General features: G+C 45.7%; 1 protein-coding gene across 1 annotated transcript in view; it reads right to left on the bottom strand.

The window, feature by feature from the left end:
• ALN (allantoinase) overlaps positions 1 to 15283 on the bottom strand; it is a 282875-nt gene that overhangs the window by 162518 nt on the left and 105074 nt on the right. The window contains exons 7-9 of the mRNA XM_087392293.1: positions 9059 to 9144; positions 8833 to 8892; positions 8317 to 8477 (exon numbers count right to left, since the gene is read on the bottom strand). Of these exons, the coding sequence (XP_087248419.1) occupies positions 8317 to 8477; positions 8833 to 8892; positions 9059 to 9144 (307 nt within the window). The remainder of the gene's footprint in view (positions 1 to 8316; positions 8478 to 8832; positions 8893 to 9058; positions 9145 to 15283) is intronic.

Genomic DNA, 15283 nt, shown 5'->3' with positions numbered 1-15283 from the left:
TGATGGTGATTCAGAGGATGAGCTGGATTGCTTCCTTGATGATGCACTGGATGATATGTTAGCATTGATCTCTTTGAAAGAGAATGTAAACACCAGTATGCATGTTGAGCAGGATGGTAGTGATAGTGTGGTTGATGATCAGCTAGATGCTTTACTTGATGATACCCTTATGGATTTTCATGTGTGGTTGGCAATGACAAGAAAGCGTGTTGATCCGGGAGGAGAAAAGCAGAGGCATAGAGTATAAGCTTACTTTTTTGATCCAGGTGGTTTGCTGATCTTTTCTTTTTAGCTGCTGGACATGAATGTCACAGCAGAAGAGAAGGGGTTGCTAGAGATGTGTGCATAAAAAAGAAAAAATGTTTTTCACTTGTTGCATGTTGCTGGGTGAGTGCATAGCTATGTACATAGCTAGTTGGTAGTGGAAAAGGGCTGTGGACACCCTCATGACGGACTCCACATTGATGATATACTTTCTTGAGATGGCAGATGCTTCTCCAGGGACTTCTGAGAGATAATGAAGTGCAGTGTGGTTGCAGCAGGATAATCCAGAGCATGGTATCCAGAGTATGACGGGGTTTTGTTGTGGGATGGCATACGCCTATCATGGTTGTTCCGAGTTCTTTCTGTGTGAGGGCATGAGCATTTTTTTGTCGTGGTTGTCTTGTAGATCCTTTGTGTCGGGATGGTGTTCACCATATGTGGTAGTATGGGCAATATGGTGCTAAGCGCTTTTGGCGTGTGTTGGTGGTGCCTAAGGTAGGAGTATAGGCACAAATTGCCTTGGTATAGTTTAAAGAAAGGATTGAGAAAGTGGTGAAAAGGCAAAAATGACATGGCTATAATAAAAAAGGCATGCATGAAAAAGGCTACGTGATGATCTAGATTGTAAACACGTACATGGAGAAGGCGGCTGGAGATGGTCCTGGAAGCATATCGTGGGCACACAAAAGAGGAACGCGAGGAAGGAGGAAGCTTAGGAGAGGGAGGACTACGAGGAGAAGGAGCTCTCGGACTGATGGGATGGTGGCATCGACTGTAGGCGCAGGAGAGCGCCGAGAGAGAGGAGAGCTCGGTGGTTCAGTGAGCTCGGGTGACAGGAGGCCATCGCGATGATGCGGGCTGGAGAGCTCTGGGAGAGGAGCGCAGGTCACTGCTGTGTGGGCAAGGAGGGCCTCACAGAAGGAGCAGAGGTCGAGGAGTTTAGAGGGTGAAGATCCCAAAAGAGAATGCAGGAGGGCCACGTGAAGAAGAGGCTCGTGAGCAGGGGAGGTGTCGCCAGTACTGTGTGCTAGAGGATTTTGGACCACAGGCAATGGGAGCTTAGTGAAAGAGGAGCTGCTGGAGGAGGACAAAATCATGTATAATGGGCATTGGAGAGACTGTGGAAACGCCTCATGAGGAGCCGGCTGCAAGAGAACGTGAGTTCGTTGAAGGGAGCTGTTGGAGTATAAGGAGGCCTGGATTGCGCAGAGAAGGAGCGTGGGCTGGTTCATCATCATATGAGCAGAGAATAATCTACAAGGTTGAGAAGGAGAGGCTTTTGACTGAAAACAAGGACCCCAACTAAGTTGGGGATCGCGACTGCAAGCTGAAGTGTGTAGGGCGACTGAGAGCTCGGAAGCTGGGGTGGACTGGAGGTGACCGGTCTGAGGCTCGTATGCAACGGCGGGGGTGTGGCTATCTATACGAGCTGAGTGCTCCATAGGTAGGAGAAGCTGTAGCATAGCTTTGATCACATGACAGAGAGGGACGAAGGAATTGCAGGATAAGGCAAAATGGAACGTGACCTTCATCGATGAAGGTTGTCCTAAAGGAGCTGGGCACTTTTCGTGGAAGAACGTGAGATTGATGCTTGCTGCAGATGTTCGTCAATCACTGATTTTCTGCTTGTGAGGGAAGAAAAGCTATCCTAAAGGAATTGGAAGCCTCTTTGACATGGTTGTGATCTTATGCCGATTTTGATCGTGAGAGATTCCTGGGTACTGATAGAGAAGGAGAGGAGGTGGCACTGTTGCAGCTTTGCGGGAGTTACAAGCTGTTGTCCTTGATGGAAGCTTAGGAGTGTGGGCTGTGGACTTATAATATTCTGAGGCTGACTGTTCTCTGAGTTTTGGGGGGAAGTTCAGTTCTAAGAGCATCATGTTGGGCTGTGTAGTCCACTGGGTTTTTTTTGAGGTTGTCTGGCTTCTGGAGGAAATATGGCCAAAGTGTGAGTTGTATCAAAATGTATGTGTAGAGACAATGATGTTGAATGAACGCCATTTACCTTGTGGTTGTGTTGTTCGGTTGTTTGAAACGTGGATGAGGGTGGCTGTGAAGGCGGATTGGGCTCTACTACTTTTGTCCATCCAACGACAACAGGCGTTGACCACATGACGACATGTGTTGACCACAGGTTGACCATGTGTCAACACAATTCAGCCACACGACAAGAGGAGTTGATCACACGGGTTCATCCAAGTGTACTATCTGAGGCAAGCATACGTCGACATATGTCAACCATAGGTCAACCAGGAGTATCATGCCCAAGGCGATCTCATCGAGAGCTGTGCACATAGAGAGTGAGCTTAGCACATAAAGCAGTCAGGAGTATTTATAGTTACACAGTGGTTCAGTGGTGCGGTGATCTAGCTCACCTGCACATGGAGAATTTACACCATCTTGATTAGAAGAGGCTGGCAAGTCAGGGAAGTCGCCGTAGCCATCAAGAGAGCCAACGGCGCAAGGGCCATCCTCAACGGCTAAGGAGATAAGAGGATGATCAATGGGAAGAAAGGGGGAGATTCTCAGCGAAGAAGGGACCCTCCAAGGCGGGGATGAGGATGAAGGCTAAGGTGGAAAGGGGAGGGGAGGAGAGCATTGAGCATTCAGCGTTCGGCACTAGAGCGGGAGAAAGGACAGTGTGAGGAGAGATAGAGGCTGGAGCTACAAGCTCGCCAAGGAGAGAGTGTGGAGAGACTTGTGTGTAACCTCTATCTACTATGGGGATAGACCTATCTGTTCTTGTGACTTGTGACTTGTGACCTGGAGACACTGGTCCAATGATATGTACTTTGGCCATCTTGGCCACTTTCTCATTTTTCTTGTCTCTTCCCAATATGGGGATTGTGTTCACTAGTGTACGACGAGATTTTCTTATTCTTCTTATGTTGTGGAGTTCTCAGGTGATTGTCATTTAGCATAGTGCACTCGTATGTCGTTGTTCACTGCAGTATAGCATACGACACTCGCACCACTGCACGGTGCACTCTGCAGTATAGCATACGACACTCGCACCACTGCGCGATGCGTTGCATTAAAGCATTGCAACACTCATGCTTCTCACGCCAGCGGCCTTTGGCCTCCGATAACACCTCTTGAAGGATAGGAACCCCTCCCCTCAGACAGCTTCCACTCCCACTTCTAGGACCCTCGGACCAAGGCTCTTCTCTTCGACTCCTTGGTCCGACCAACCAGTATGTATGGGAGCCCCCTTGTTGGGGGCCTAACATGTCAGATATAGAGTGGACACGGGTGGAGCCCCTGCAGATTCTTATGCTCTCTCGGATGATCCAGGGGAAACCATCTGTGCCACATCATATCGTTCAAGTTGAGTTTGGTGCTTCTCCACTCTAGCTAGATGCAGCTTTTCAGACCATCACATATCTACACCGGGTTAGATCATATGGGGACTGCACATCAGAGAGACAGAGGTTGCCAAGGTTGGCTCTCAATTCCTCCATGAGGTTGGCACCAATGGGAGACGAGCGAGGTTGGTATGCACAGACTCATAGATGGTTTGTGAGACTGGGGTTTCACATCGATAGGATACCTCCTTTTCAGTACAGTTTGGATGCCCCCCTGATACTCCCACCCACCATCCCGATCGGGCCACACACCAACCAGGTCATTCGAGAGGATCTCCTGCAACTACACACCTTTAGGACCTAGTTGGAGCCGAGGGAGCTTCAAGTGAGGCTAAGCTTCTACAAAGATCACTGTCTTTGTATTTCGGAGGAGGGATTCATCACACCATCGGGGTACACTGAGCTACACATGCCTCCCTCACTACGGATCTACATCGGACAGTTTCGGATATCATCACACCGCCTCCGCATAGAGAGTGGTAGAGCAGAGGGGATCCCAAGGGAGCACCGCATATGCACATTGTGCGAGTCTCAAGAGGTTGAGTTGGAGGAGCATTTTATTTTCAGGTGCCTAGTGTACTACGAGATCCGAGGTCGCTACCACTGTCTCTTCAAAGACAGCTTCGGACCCCTTTCCAGATTCCTCGCCTACCCAGATCAGAGATGCCTTGCGGCCTTCATTCACGAGGGGGTCCGACACAAAGAGTAGTACTTACTCAGGTGACGGGGCTTGGCCACACCACCAGACACCTCTCAGAGAAGGATCACAAAGTTCTTCCCATCGAGTGATATTGATCGTCCAGTCTCTAGCCGCAGACATGACAGAGACCCCAATCCGACGACTGCAACACGACACACGAGGCATCAAGGGGACACACAGATCACTCTAGGGAACCTCCCATCACTGTTTAGATCTTGAACACGTCCCACGAGAGTCACGGTGGCTCTAGTCTTGAGTCAAGCCTCCTCCAGGAGACCGAGACACATGGCACCCCTTGACAGACGCCAGCGTCCCATCACCGGCTATGCACCAGCCAGGGCGACATGACATAACGGAGGATTCAGCTCCGCTCTAGTCTTTTTCCTTTTCCTTTTCATTGTCACACCCAGAGGTATTTGACTTTGTATGATCAGATTTAGGACTCAGCACGGGTGATGATGCTCGTTTAGTAGCTCCACCCTTATTGTGGTTTGTATCAGGTTTTCTTTCAGTCTCATAGACCCATCGGTCTTCCGAACACTCTAATAAAATTTCTTTCTTTCTTTCTTTCTTTCTACTCCTCTCTCCTCCTAGCCTCTCTTCACCTCCTCACACTACTCTTACTCCCAGTTTCACCCTCTTCTCTATCCTGCAGTGTTTTTAGTCGGACGGAGCTCAACTATGTTTGAGTCGGCCTTCCCACCTCGATCGACGATGGCTCTGCCTTCAGCCAATCGTCACACGCTTCCACCGGCCGCGAAAACTATCACATTCTCAAAAGATGTGTTGCAGTAGCTCAGAAAAGACACAAAGCAGGAGAGCTCGACATCGCTCTTTGCTCGCATCCATGGGTCCCACCCTTCCAAGTTACATGTTAGGGACTGGTTGCTTGCCGCTTTACCTAGAGACCTTGCAAGGCACCTCATAGATGTTCGTCTGCTTGGTCGAGGTTTCTTTGAGGTTGTTTTTTATTTCCTAGATGCAACAGGTATAGTGCTTCAGGCCAGTCCTTTAGCACTAAGCTCCAGGAGGATTTTCTTGTCTCATTGGGTTTTGACCCTCTGGAGGAGGATGGCCGGACGTTTTCACTCTTCCTCAGATTCCTCGGCCTCCCTCAGGTGTACCATTGACTCTTATCTTCCATTGGAGCCGCTTTCGGGATGGTCACCGAGATTCCCCCCCCTCCTTGGGATGCCTTCTTTGGCAGTAGAGGTATTCAGGTCGGACGGGGTACCACGTGTTAGGGTCATTGTCTCTGACCCTAACATCACGGATGACCACATCATGCTCTAGCATCCAAATGGCTCATTCTTCAGGTAGAGGGTCGAGATTGCTGGGAGACAGGATCAATGTAGGATTTGCAAGACCCCTGGGCACTTTGCCAGAGATCGCCCAAGGAAGAGAAGATAGTAAAGGCCTAAAAGGTCCACGGGTATAGCGCCTCATAGCACCACCTCGGCTGGACCTACTTCTCGATCTACTGCACATCCTACCACTTCTCACACTGCTGGACGTTCCACCTCTCGCTCAGGACCGTCAGCTACATCCTCTCGTCCTAGACCTTCTTCTACATCGCGACCAGGACCGTCAGCACGTCTTGTTCTAGTCGTCTCCCGTTGGGTGCCGTCAGAGTTGTTAAGCTTGTTCCACCTCAGGAGGCTACTGATGGCGCCACGGACCCTTCCTTGCAAGCAGGAGATATTCATGTCCTAGTTCCTAGTGCTGATGTGGTTGCTCCTGTCCCCTCAGATATTCATGTGAAGGAGCTTCCATCTATGGAGCAATTTGTTGCTGAAACCTGTGCCATACTCCATGCTAATGATACTTATCTAGCCGAGCTTCATCAATGCCAAGCCGAGCTCCATCGGCAGCTCCCTTTCTCTTCTGCTCCTCTTTCTTCACCTCGACAGAGGCAAGGGGATTATCACTTCTACTCCACCATCCGCAGGGATCCTCCGCACTCCTATGCCAAAAGCATCATTCAGGAATTCTTTTGCAGTTCTGACAAAGATGACAGAGTTTGAGTTAGAGGAGGAGTTTGTACCCTCTACCCTTGAGGAGAAGCTTGTTCAGATCACCGTGGATAGAGCTTCTCCTTCTACAAGTGTAGGAGTGCTTTTCCCAGTTGACTTCCCTCCTCTTGATAGAAGGAATTTTTCCCAATAGAGGGATATCTCCGCTACCAGGTCGAGTAAGGTTTTTCATCCGACCTCTTCCTCTCACCGATGAGGATTGTCAGTTGGAACGTTCAAGGCCTCGAAGGTGTACCTCCCTGCCGCCATAGGCAGTTGATTCGTAACAGGCTTCATCCATGTGTTACTGGGGGGCCCATTGATATTCTCATGATTCAGGAACACAAACTGGATGTCAAGGATTGTGCTAAGTCGGGTAAGCTTCTCTCAAGCCATACTTTTGGGTCACCCGCCTTGGGCACCAAGGGAGGTACTTGCATTTATGTTTCTTATTTGATGCTACCCTTGGTGATTGGACATGGGATCATAGTTCCCTCTAGAGCTCAATGGATCATTCTTTTGATTGGTGGGCGTAATGTTGGTTTCTTAAACCTCTATGCCCCCAATTCAAGGGACCGTTTTCCTTCTATAAGAGGATCTGCTTTCTTGGTCTTGCATTGCAGAGTCTTGGATCATTGGGGGTGATTTCAACATGGTTGAAATGCCCACAGACAAAAGAGGAGGTAGGGAAGGTCATATCCATTCCCTGTGTTGGTGTAAGCAAACTCTAGGTTGGTCAATATTAGAGCATGGTTGAAAGGAGGGACTGGATCAGCCACTTGTCACTTGCACGGCTGGCTACATGGAGTACCTTGAGAGAGAGATTAAGGGCCGTAGTCTCTCCTGTGATCACGGGTTGCTGGTGGCGCAGTTGTCTCTAGAGTTGGTGCACTTGATTATGCCTTGGAAGCCGATCGTGATGAGCGTGGCGACAGTCTCCCATATAGTTCATGGCTCGGTGCTTCTGTCTATCAGTTGTTGTAGCTAAGTGTGTGTGAGTTGTAACTCCAACAAGCTCGGTTGAGCTGAGGAGATGAATAAAGCTGTCGCCTATAAATAAACGAGACCGTTTTTTCATTATTTCATGCACTAGTTGCTCTGCTCTTGGAATAGATAGCGATCTCCCTTTTTCTTACTGCATGCAATAGTTTTATACGAGCTAAGATCCATCAGAGTTGGTGGATGCTCATGAGATCCTTGACATGACCCACATGGAGACAAATGGAGCAAATGATGCAAGCTAAATTCTAGCAAGTTGGAGATGACTCAGAGACCAAGGCGGTACTACACCGCATGTAGAGCATGCCCAGCACACACACGGGATTCAGCTCAATTTGGATACTCTGCACCAGACTTTCAGAGCTACATTTGTTGAGCACCACCTTGCGGTACCATTCATTCAATGGCATGGCCAAAATACTGAGGCACCACTTCCACTCAGAGGCACCAAAAATTTGGATACTCTGCACCAGATTTTTCAGAGCTACATTTGTTGAGCACCAGCTTGTGGCACCATTCATTGAAGAAGAACCCACGGACCTGCATCATTCCAGCATCCATGGCCTGCCTCTAGGATGGCATGGCCGAAATACTGCTTCCACTCAGAGGCACCAAAAATAAGAGCTTAGTGCTCCATACAACTGCAGTTTAATCTGATCACTTTACCTGTATGTTTTTGCAAATATTGAAGCGAGGTTTTCTGCTCTAAGGCAGATGTATTTTGACTTGTTTGGGGACCAGCAATCTTTCATACATTTCCATAATTACCTTGTGATTATTTCTTTATCAATAAGCTTGCGAGGCACTGTATCACAGCAATTTCTGTTTGTTTTCTTCCAATCATGTTGTAATTTATTTGAAGTCGGGTTTGAGCCATCAAAACTGTTCCGGGACAGAAACAGCCTCGCAATATGAAAATTTGGTCATCTGAGATGCGCTATCTTTTGAAGAGCACCTTGCACAGTTACAACTTTACCATGAAGGGGGTCTTGTCTTCAGATATGTGGAGTATTTTTTCCTTGCTTCACTGGTTAAAGATCCTGAATCAACTGCCATATTTTCATCATCCAGAGGTTGAGGGATTTCAGCATGCACCAGTAATGGCCGCTTATATTTTGCTAAGATAGGAAGAGCTGCCTGCAGAAAGATCAATAATCAAGATTAACATTATCACAGGATGCACGGATAGCTCAAAATAGGATTGTCATATCCCTTTGTGGACTTGATTCAAGCCAGATCAAAGCAACTGAACAAAGATTATGCATAACATATGCAGAAAACCCAAAGAAACCGTGTAGAGGCTCATATTTAATTTCTCTCAGCCTACACAAGTTCTACAAGAGCATTTCTTTCTGTCACAGAAAGTGCAAGCTCCCTAAAACATGCCTGAATAAATACACTTTTGACATGGATTCCTTGCAGAAAACTATGATTGCAACCTACAAGTATACACAAAGGCATTTGCAAGAATAGGCCGATTGGAGATATGCACCTTTATATGTCTTGCATCTGTCTGTGGAAAATCGTTGATTCCTGATGGACACATAAAAGACTTGTGCCAATTACTGTGTTAGTTGCATGCCATAATGGATGGCGGTATTCAAAGCTGGTCACTGACTTCTTAAAATTGTTTGCAAGAAAGACAATTGAAATCACCTGTATAATTCCTTTAGCTATAAGATCAATCGATCTTGAGACAGCAGGAGAACAAATAGTACCTTCAGGCCAAGGACTCCAGCTCCTAGAAGTTCGTCCAAAGCTGATGCGTTGAATGCATTTTCAGGGATCAACCCTCCCCAAAACCCTGCAAAGTTGGAACTTATGAGAAAGCTAAAATAAGATCACCAAGCCCCTCGAAAAAACTCAAGAGCCAAGACAAGGAGCCTTCCATGAAAGAGCCAAGGCATCATGCATGTACGGTAGAAAGTGAAATAATAGAAACCACCAAAAGCCAGCATACAAAGACTTCAAAAGAACATTCGATACCTAGGATGGAAAGCGTTTTTTCTTTCGATGAATACACTACGAGCAAAGCTCATTGCAGAAATACATCATGCAAGCATGAGAAATGAAATACCCTAAGTGGGCAAAAAACATGCTCATCATGGAGAGCATGTAACTACCAAGGTTTGAGGCAGAAAATGCCAAAACCCTGCAGTGCACTACAAAAAAACAGGGAGCCACTCCACTCCCTGAGGAAAACTGTCCTAGCAGAAGTTGCTTGGGAAGATCCCTGCACGCTCACCCAAATGGCCATCAAATTGTATACAGTATCTATCCAAATACTAGCCAATGTGTGTGAAGGGTGGATCTGGGAGCCGTCCAAAGCCTTTGTACATCTGCATCTCCAAATATGCCACACTGAATGCTCGCCAGAATCTCCCAAAAAGTATCCACCAATGATGTGCAGGTAGCATGACTAAACTAAATGTCATCAAATTGAGAGAGCCTAACAAGAGTCATACCTCTCATAAAAGACATCCCGCCCCCAAAGAGAGAGCCAAGGCACCGAACCCTAGGTCATGAAGAAGGGGAAAGGAACAACGTGCTCAAAAGACTAGCAGTCCCCTTCCATATAAATCGCTCCTGGCCGCAATCCCAAAGACAATGCTGAATGGACTCCTCAACAAAAATGCAATGAGGGCAAGTGGGAGATGCCCCAAACCTGGACCTCCAACGGTTCGCTGCAATCCCTCAAAAGAAAAGAGTGAATTTTCACCATGAAACAGTAATATAATCCATTCAAAGTTGCAAATAAGAGATTATATCAGAGGTGGGGAGGGAGAGTAATCTCCATCCCACAATTTCCGCAAAACCCCCAAAAGACACAGAGGAGAGAAACCCCAATACATATTGAGGAGGAAGAATAAACACAATCGTAAACCCTTGACAGATCACAAAAAAGGCAAAAAAATTAAAACCATGCTCAGGCCTGTGAAAAGAAAACAACGGAAAAAACCATGCCTCATTCCGAGGGCGTGCCTACCAGGCCAAAGATTCACAGAAGCACATATGCTGACTCTCATTGGAGAGGCTTGGACAAAGAGAGACATCCAGATGCAAGCCACCTTGGCTATGGTGTCTGCTGAACCATCTAGCCCACATCACAAGAAATTCTATATAGGCCTTATGAGCGGAAATGCACTCCCTAGAGTGACGCCAATAGGAGCAAATATACCAAGATGTGGCTAGCAGTACCTGCTTAACAACCACCACTCTGGAAGTAGTGCTTTTTTTTTTGGGAATCTTAGACAATGAGGGGCTCATTTGGGTTTGGGACCAAAAGCTAGGCGACCACCGCATTCAATATTTTCAGAAAAAATCTATGATGATCGCCAAAAACTTCCAAACTTACATTGCTTGCCATAAACAAATACAAGAAAGGGGCAAGACGGCATCCTTGTCGGACTGATGTAGAAATATGAATTGTCTCTTCTAATAAGCACATGGCTATGGGCTGACCTGTACAAAGAAGAGACTCATCTTATCCAAGCATCTGAAAACCCAAAACGCAGAAGGCTATCCTCTAGGAAAACCCCAATCTACTCTATCATAAGCTTTCTCAAAATCCAAGAGTAGAATGGCTAACCTCGGGCGACTATGCAAAGCCCAATCTGAAGCCTCCCAAAATGTAAAGATATTATAAAAAATGCTTCATCCATTCACAAAGCCCATCTACATATCATAAATAAGATCCAGAAGAATGGGTTGCAAACAAAACTGATAGCTTTGGCCAAATCTTATAAAAGGTGCCCAAAAGAGTGATTGGCCTCCATTGGAAAATCAAATCCCTACAAACTCCCTTTAGGAGACTCTCTGTAAGTGAATCAAGCATAGTACCAGTAACCAAAGTCCCAACACTCTGCAAAGCTGAGGTAACATCATGTCCCAAAAAGAAATGAAAAAGGAGAGTCTCAACCCATCTAATCCTAGACACTTTCCCTTGTGAAGAGCAAAAAGTGCAGTCCTAAATTCTAGATTAGTGAAAGGTGCATCAAGTGAGACTCTCATATTTGGTTTCACCAATGCTAAAATATACAGTCAAACTCTATGTCCAACGTCACCTCTAGCAGGCATGGTACACATCACGCGCCTTCTGAATACCTAGATGCCCCGCTCACATCACATGTCTTCTCAACACCTAGATGTCCCGCACAAATTACATGTCTTCTCAACACCTAGATGTCCCTACCATGGCACTGTTGAATGACCCTTTGCCTGAGATCATTTTGATTAGGTACTACTACCTTGTCATTTCGTTTCAGCATACCATTTGCTATGGCATATCTTGCATAGGTTTGGCCTTTTCTAGATGCTAAGTCATCCGTTTCCCAAGTTTAAGCACACAAGCCTTAGGCCAAAGGCTCTGGATGAACTCGTCTATTATTTAAGTTTCTCTAATCTCGCTCCTTAGAGCACTCTCTAATTCCGTGAAACTCATATTATGCATAATGCGCGACACCACACTAGCAACTTTTCTTTCCTTCCCTCTTTGGTACTGAATCGTCATGATAAACTCTTCCATGAGTTCTGCCTACCTAAATTGGCGGCCTCTCAAGTCAGGTTGTTTACAAAAATGTTTCAGAGTATCATGATCTACATCTACATAGAACTGTAAGCCGTACAAATAATGCCTCCATGTTTTCAAAGCATGAACAACAACATACAACCCTAATTCATGAGGGCCAATTTCGTTGAGAGGGACAAAGCTTTTTTCTTTCAAAGGCTACTGGCCTTCCCATTTAGAGGAGAATTGCTCCTACCGCAATGCCACTTGCATTAGTTTCTATGAAAAATGATTTCTGGGGATCAATAATTTTTAACAACGGTCCTAAGACCACAGCTTGTTTTATGTATTAAAACTTTCTTGTTGATCCTGTCCCCATATAAAAGGTACTTTATCTGAGGTCAGATCAATCAATGGCGAATATCCTTTGATATGCCTTCGATAAATTGGACAAATCCCAAGAATGTTTGTAAAGCAGTTAAACTGTAAGGGATAGGCCAAGTCAGTATCGCAACCACCTTCTTTAGATCCATTTCCACCCCCTCAGGAGTAGTAATGAACCCTAAATATTCAAGTCTTACCATGCACAACACAGTTTTCTTTTTATTTACATACAAACTGGCTTTCCTAAAAAATACTAAAAACTATTGTTAAGTGTTCACGATGCTCATTAATACTTTTGCTGAAAACAAGGATATCGTCAATAAAATGTACTAAAAACTTCCCGATATATGGGCATAGTAAATCGTTCATAAGCATGATGAATGTAGCTGGAGCATTAGTAAGTCCAAACGGCATTATCAAAAACTCATAATGTCCACATCTGTTCTAAAAGTGGTTTTATGCATATCCTCAGGTCTAATTCGAATCTGAAGGTAGCCACACTCAAGATCTATCTTGCTGAAAATTATGGCTCCATGTAATGCATCTAGCAAAATCATCTATCCGAGCCATTGGATACCTGTGCTTAACAGTGATATTATTCAGTGGTGGTATTCTGTAATCTATATAGACACGGAAAGTATCGTCTTTCTTTTTCTTCAATATCACTGGCAAAGCAAAAGGTGAGAAACTGGGTTGTATCTGCCTCATCTTGAGGTATTCCTCTAGTTGCCTTAGCACCTCCACTTCTTCAGTAAAACTTAACCTATAGGGAGGCCTATTTACACATTCTACCCCCGAGATAAGTTCAATCTTATGCTTAACATTCCGCTCTGGAGGTAAACCAAAAGGCAACTCATCCCTAAAACAATCAGAGAGCTCGGCTGCAATCTGATTAGCCAACTTGGGCATCTCCCCATCTTGGGTAACATCAGTGCTAGTCAATGGATCTCCAACCAACTCTACCGATGCTGTACAAAGAAACAAAAACTCTTCTTGAGAATTTCGAGCTCCCATTACGGAAACTAACGGTCCTTGAGGCATCCTTTTCACCTCGCAGAACATAGGACACGTCGTTCAACTTGAATTGATAAATGTGCTTTTTCCAATCAATGGCCGGATTCATCTTAGAATGCCAAGCCTTTCCAAGGACTATATCTATGTAAGCAAGTCTGGTCATTCAAAGTCCAACTTCTTTGCATAGTCCTGCATACAAAGTTCCAACTTGGCAACCCTTTGGTCCCATACTTCGGTTGAACTTCTATCTACCATTCTGACCGTATATGCATAGTTAAATGGGCAAGTCTTTAATTTCAGTCTCTTTATAAGCTTGGAGTTAATTACATCGTGCATTGACGCCGAGTCAAACAACACAATGACGTCATTATTGGCCACGTGCCCTTTCATCTTTATTAACTCTGTATTGCTAAAGGCCATATACCCCATTGTTCTGGGCCTAGATAGTATATTGTCAGGTGCACTATTTACTAACTTAGCAATAGACAGGCATAATAAAACATGTATTGACCTCTGAGAAGATCCCACCGCTAGTAGCTGAATCTGCATCTATTCGGCTCTAGGACTTCCCCCCTCCTCCATGTCACGCTCTGAGATCACCATCTCAACCATTCGACGGTCCTTGTTTCATGGACAATCCTTCCATCAATGATGAGGTTGAAAGCAACCAAAGCACAAGCCTTCTCTCCTCGCTCTCTCTTTATGCTCTGGGATCAAAGAAGATTTCGACTAAGCCCGAGCTGCCATTGGAGTTACTTTCCTTTTCACTCCAATGGTGGTACTTGATTTTTTAGGAGCCTCAGTTGGCTTTGCCTGCTTGGCTTGACCACCAGTAGGCTATGAGGCACTCCCTTTACTAACCCATTTCTTCTTAAATGCACTTTTTTCGAGTGCTCACACAGAGTCCCAGCCTGCACAAACCCGCTTGGTTTGTTCCCTTTGGCATCCTCATAGTTCAAGGCTATGGCATATGCTTCATCTAGAGTGTTTGCATCCTTAGCTCGAACTTCCATCTTGATTCTATCATTCAGTCTGAAAAATCCTTTACCTGAGACTCTCTGCCCTTCCATGAGCTCATGCACCAACAAATAACGCACTTGGGCTAAGCAGCTACCCTCCAACAGGAACACCATCCACGAACGGCAAAGTACGTGATGCAATTGATTCCATTCACTATTCCTTGCATCAACTAAATCGGCTCAATGTTAGACCACAAGCTTGTTTCTCTCTTCTATGATTTTGGTTTTGGCCAAAAGTGCTCATCCTGGTTCAAAGCTAACCCAAAGTTATTTGCTTTAAAGAGTATTCAAAAAGCTAACCCAAAGTTATTTGCTTTAAAGAGTATTCAATGCAGGGTCAAAACAATTTGGATTGAGGCTTTTTCTGAACACAGACCAGTTTAAGTTTCATAGGCAAAGGGAGTAGAAAGTGTTGGGGAGTAGTGGGAGAGAAGAGATGCATCATGACAAGAGTTGAGAACACAAGAGAAGACCAAAATGTGTGTTCTATTGATTGTAAGAGAGAAGCCTCTAGTTTATAGAGTGGGAGAGAGGGTGTCCTAGATCATGGCACCTCTCCTAGATCACGGCACCTCTCCTACATCAAAGGCAATCATCCCTACATCATAGGGACTTCCTAAATCTTTGACACCTCCTCAAGAGAGCGCCTTGTACTGCATCACTACCTGTGTCATGGTCCTAGACACCTCATAGCACTAAGTGTGCTATACTACACACACACAAACATGTGACTGCTAGATGCACACATGCACCTTAGAGCAAGCCCTTGATCACAAATGTCTCAATATACCCCCCCTTAGTAAGGGTGGAGCTACTGAAACGAGCATCATCACCCATGTTGAATCCTAAGTCTGATCATACATAATCGAATACATCTGGATGTAACAATGAAAAGAAAAGGACTGGAGCGGAGCAGAATCCTCCGTATGTCATGTCGCCCTGGCTGGTGCATAGCCGGTGATGGGACGCTGGCGCCCGTCAAGGGGTGCCATGTGTCTCGGTCTCCTGGACGAGGCTCG

The sequence above is a fragment of the Dipteris shenzhenensis genome, chromosome 21 (genome assembly GCF_047967505.1).
Source record: "Dipteris shenzhenensis isolate YYH24624 ecotype China chromosome 21, Dip_SZ_1.0, whole genome shotgun sequence".
NCBI classification, from domain to species: domain Eukaryota; kingdom Viridiplantae; phylum Streptophyta; class Polypodiopsida; order Gleicheniales; family Dipteridaceae; genus Dipteris; species Dipteris shenzhenensis.
Note: the sequence above shows the minus strand (reverse complement) of the source record. Positions and strands in the feature narration are given on the sequence as shown.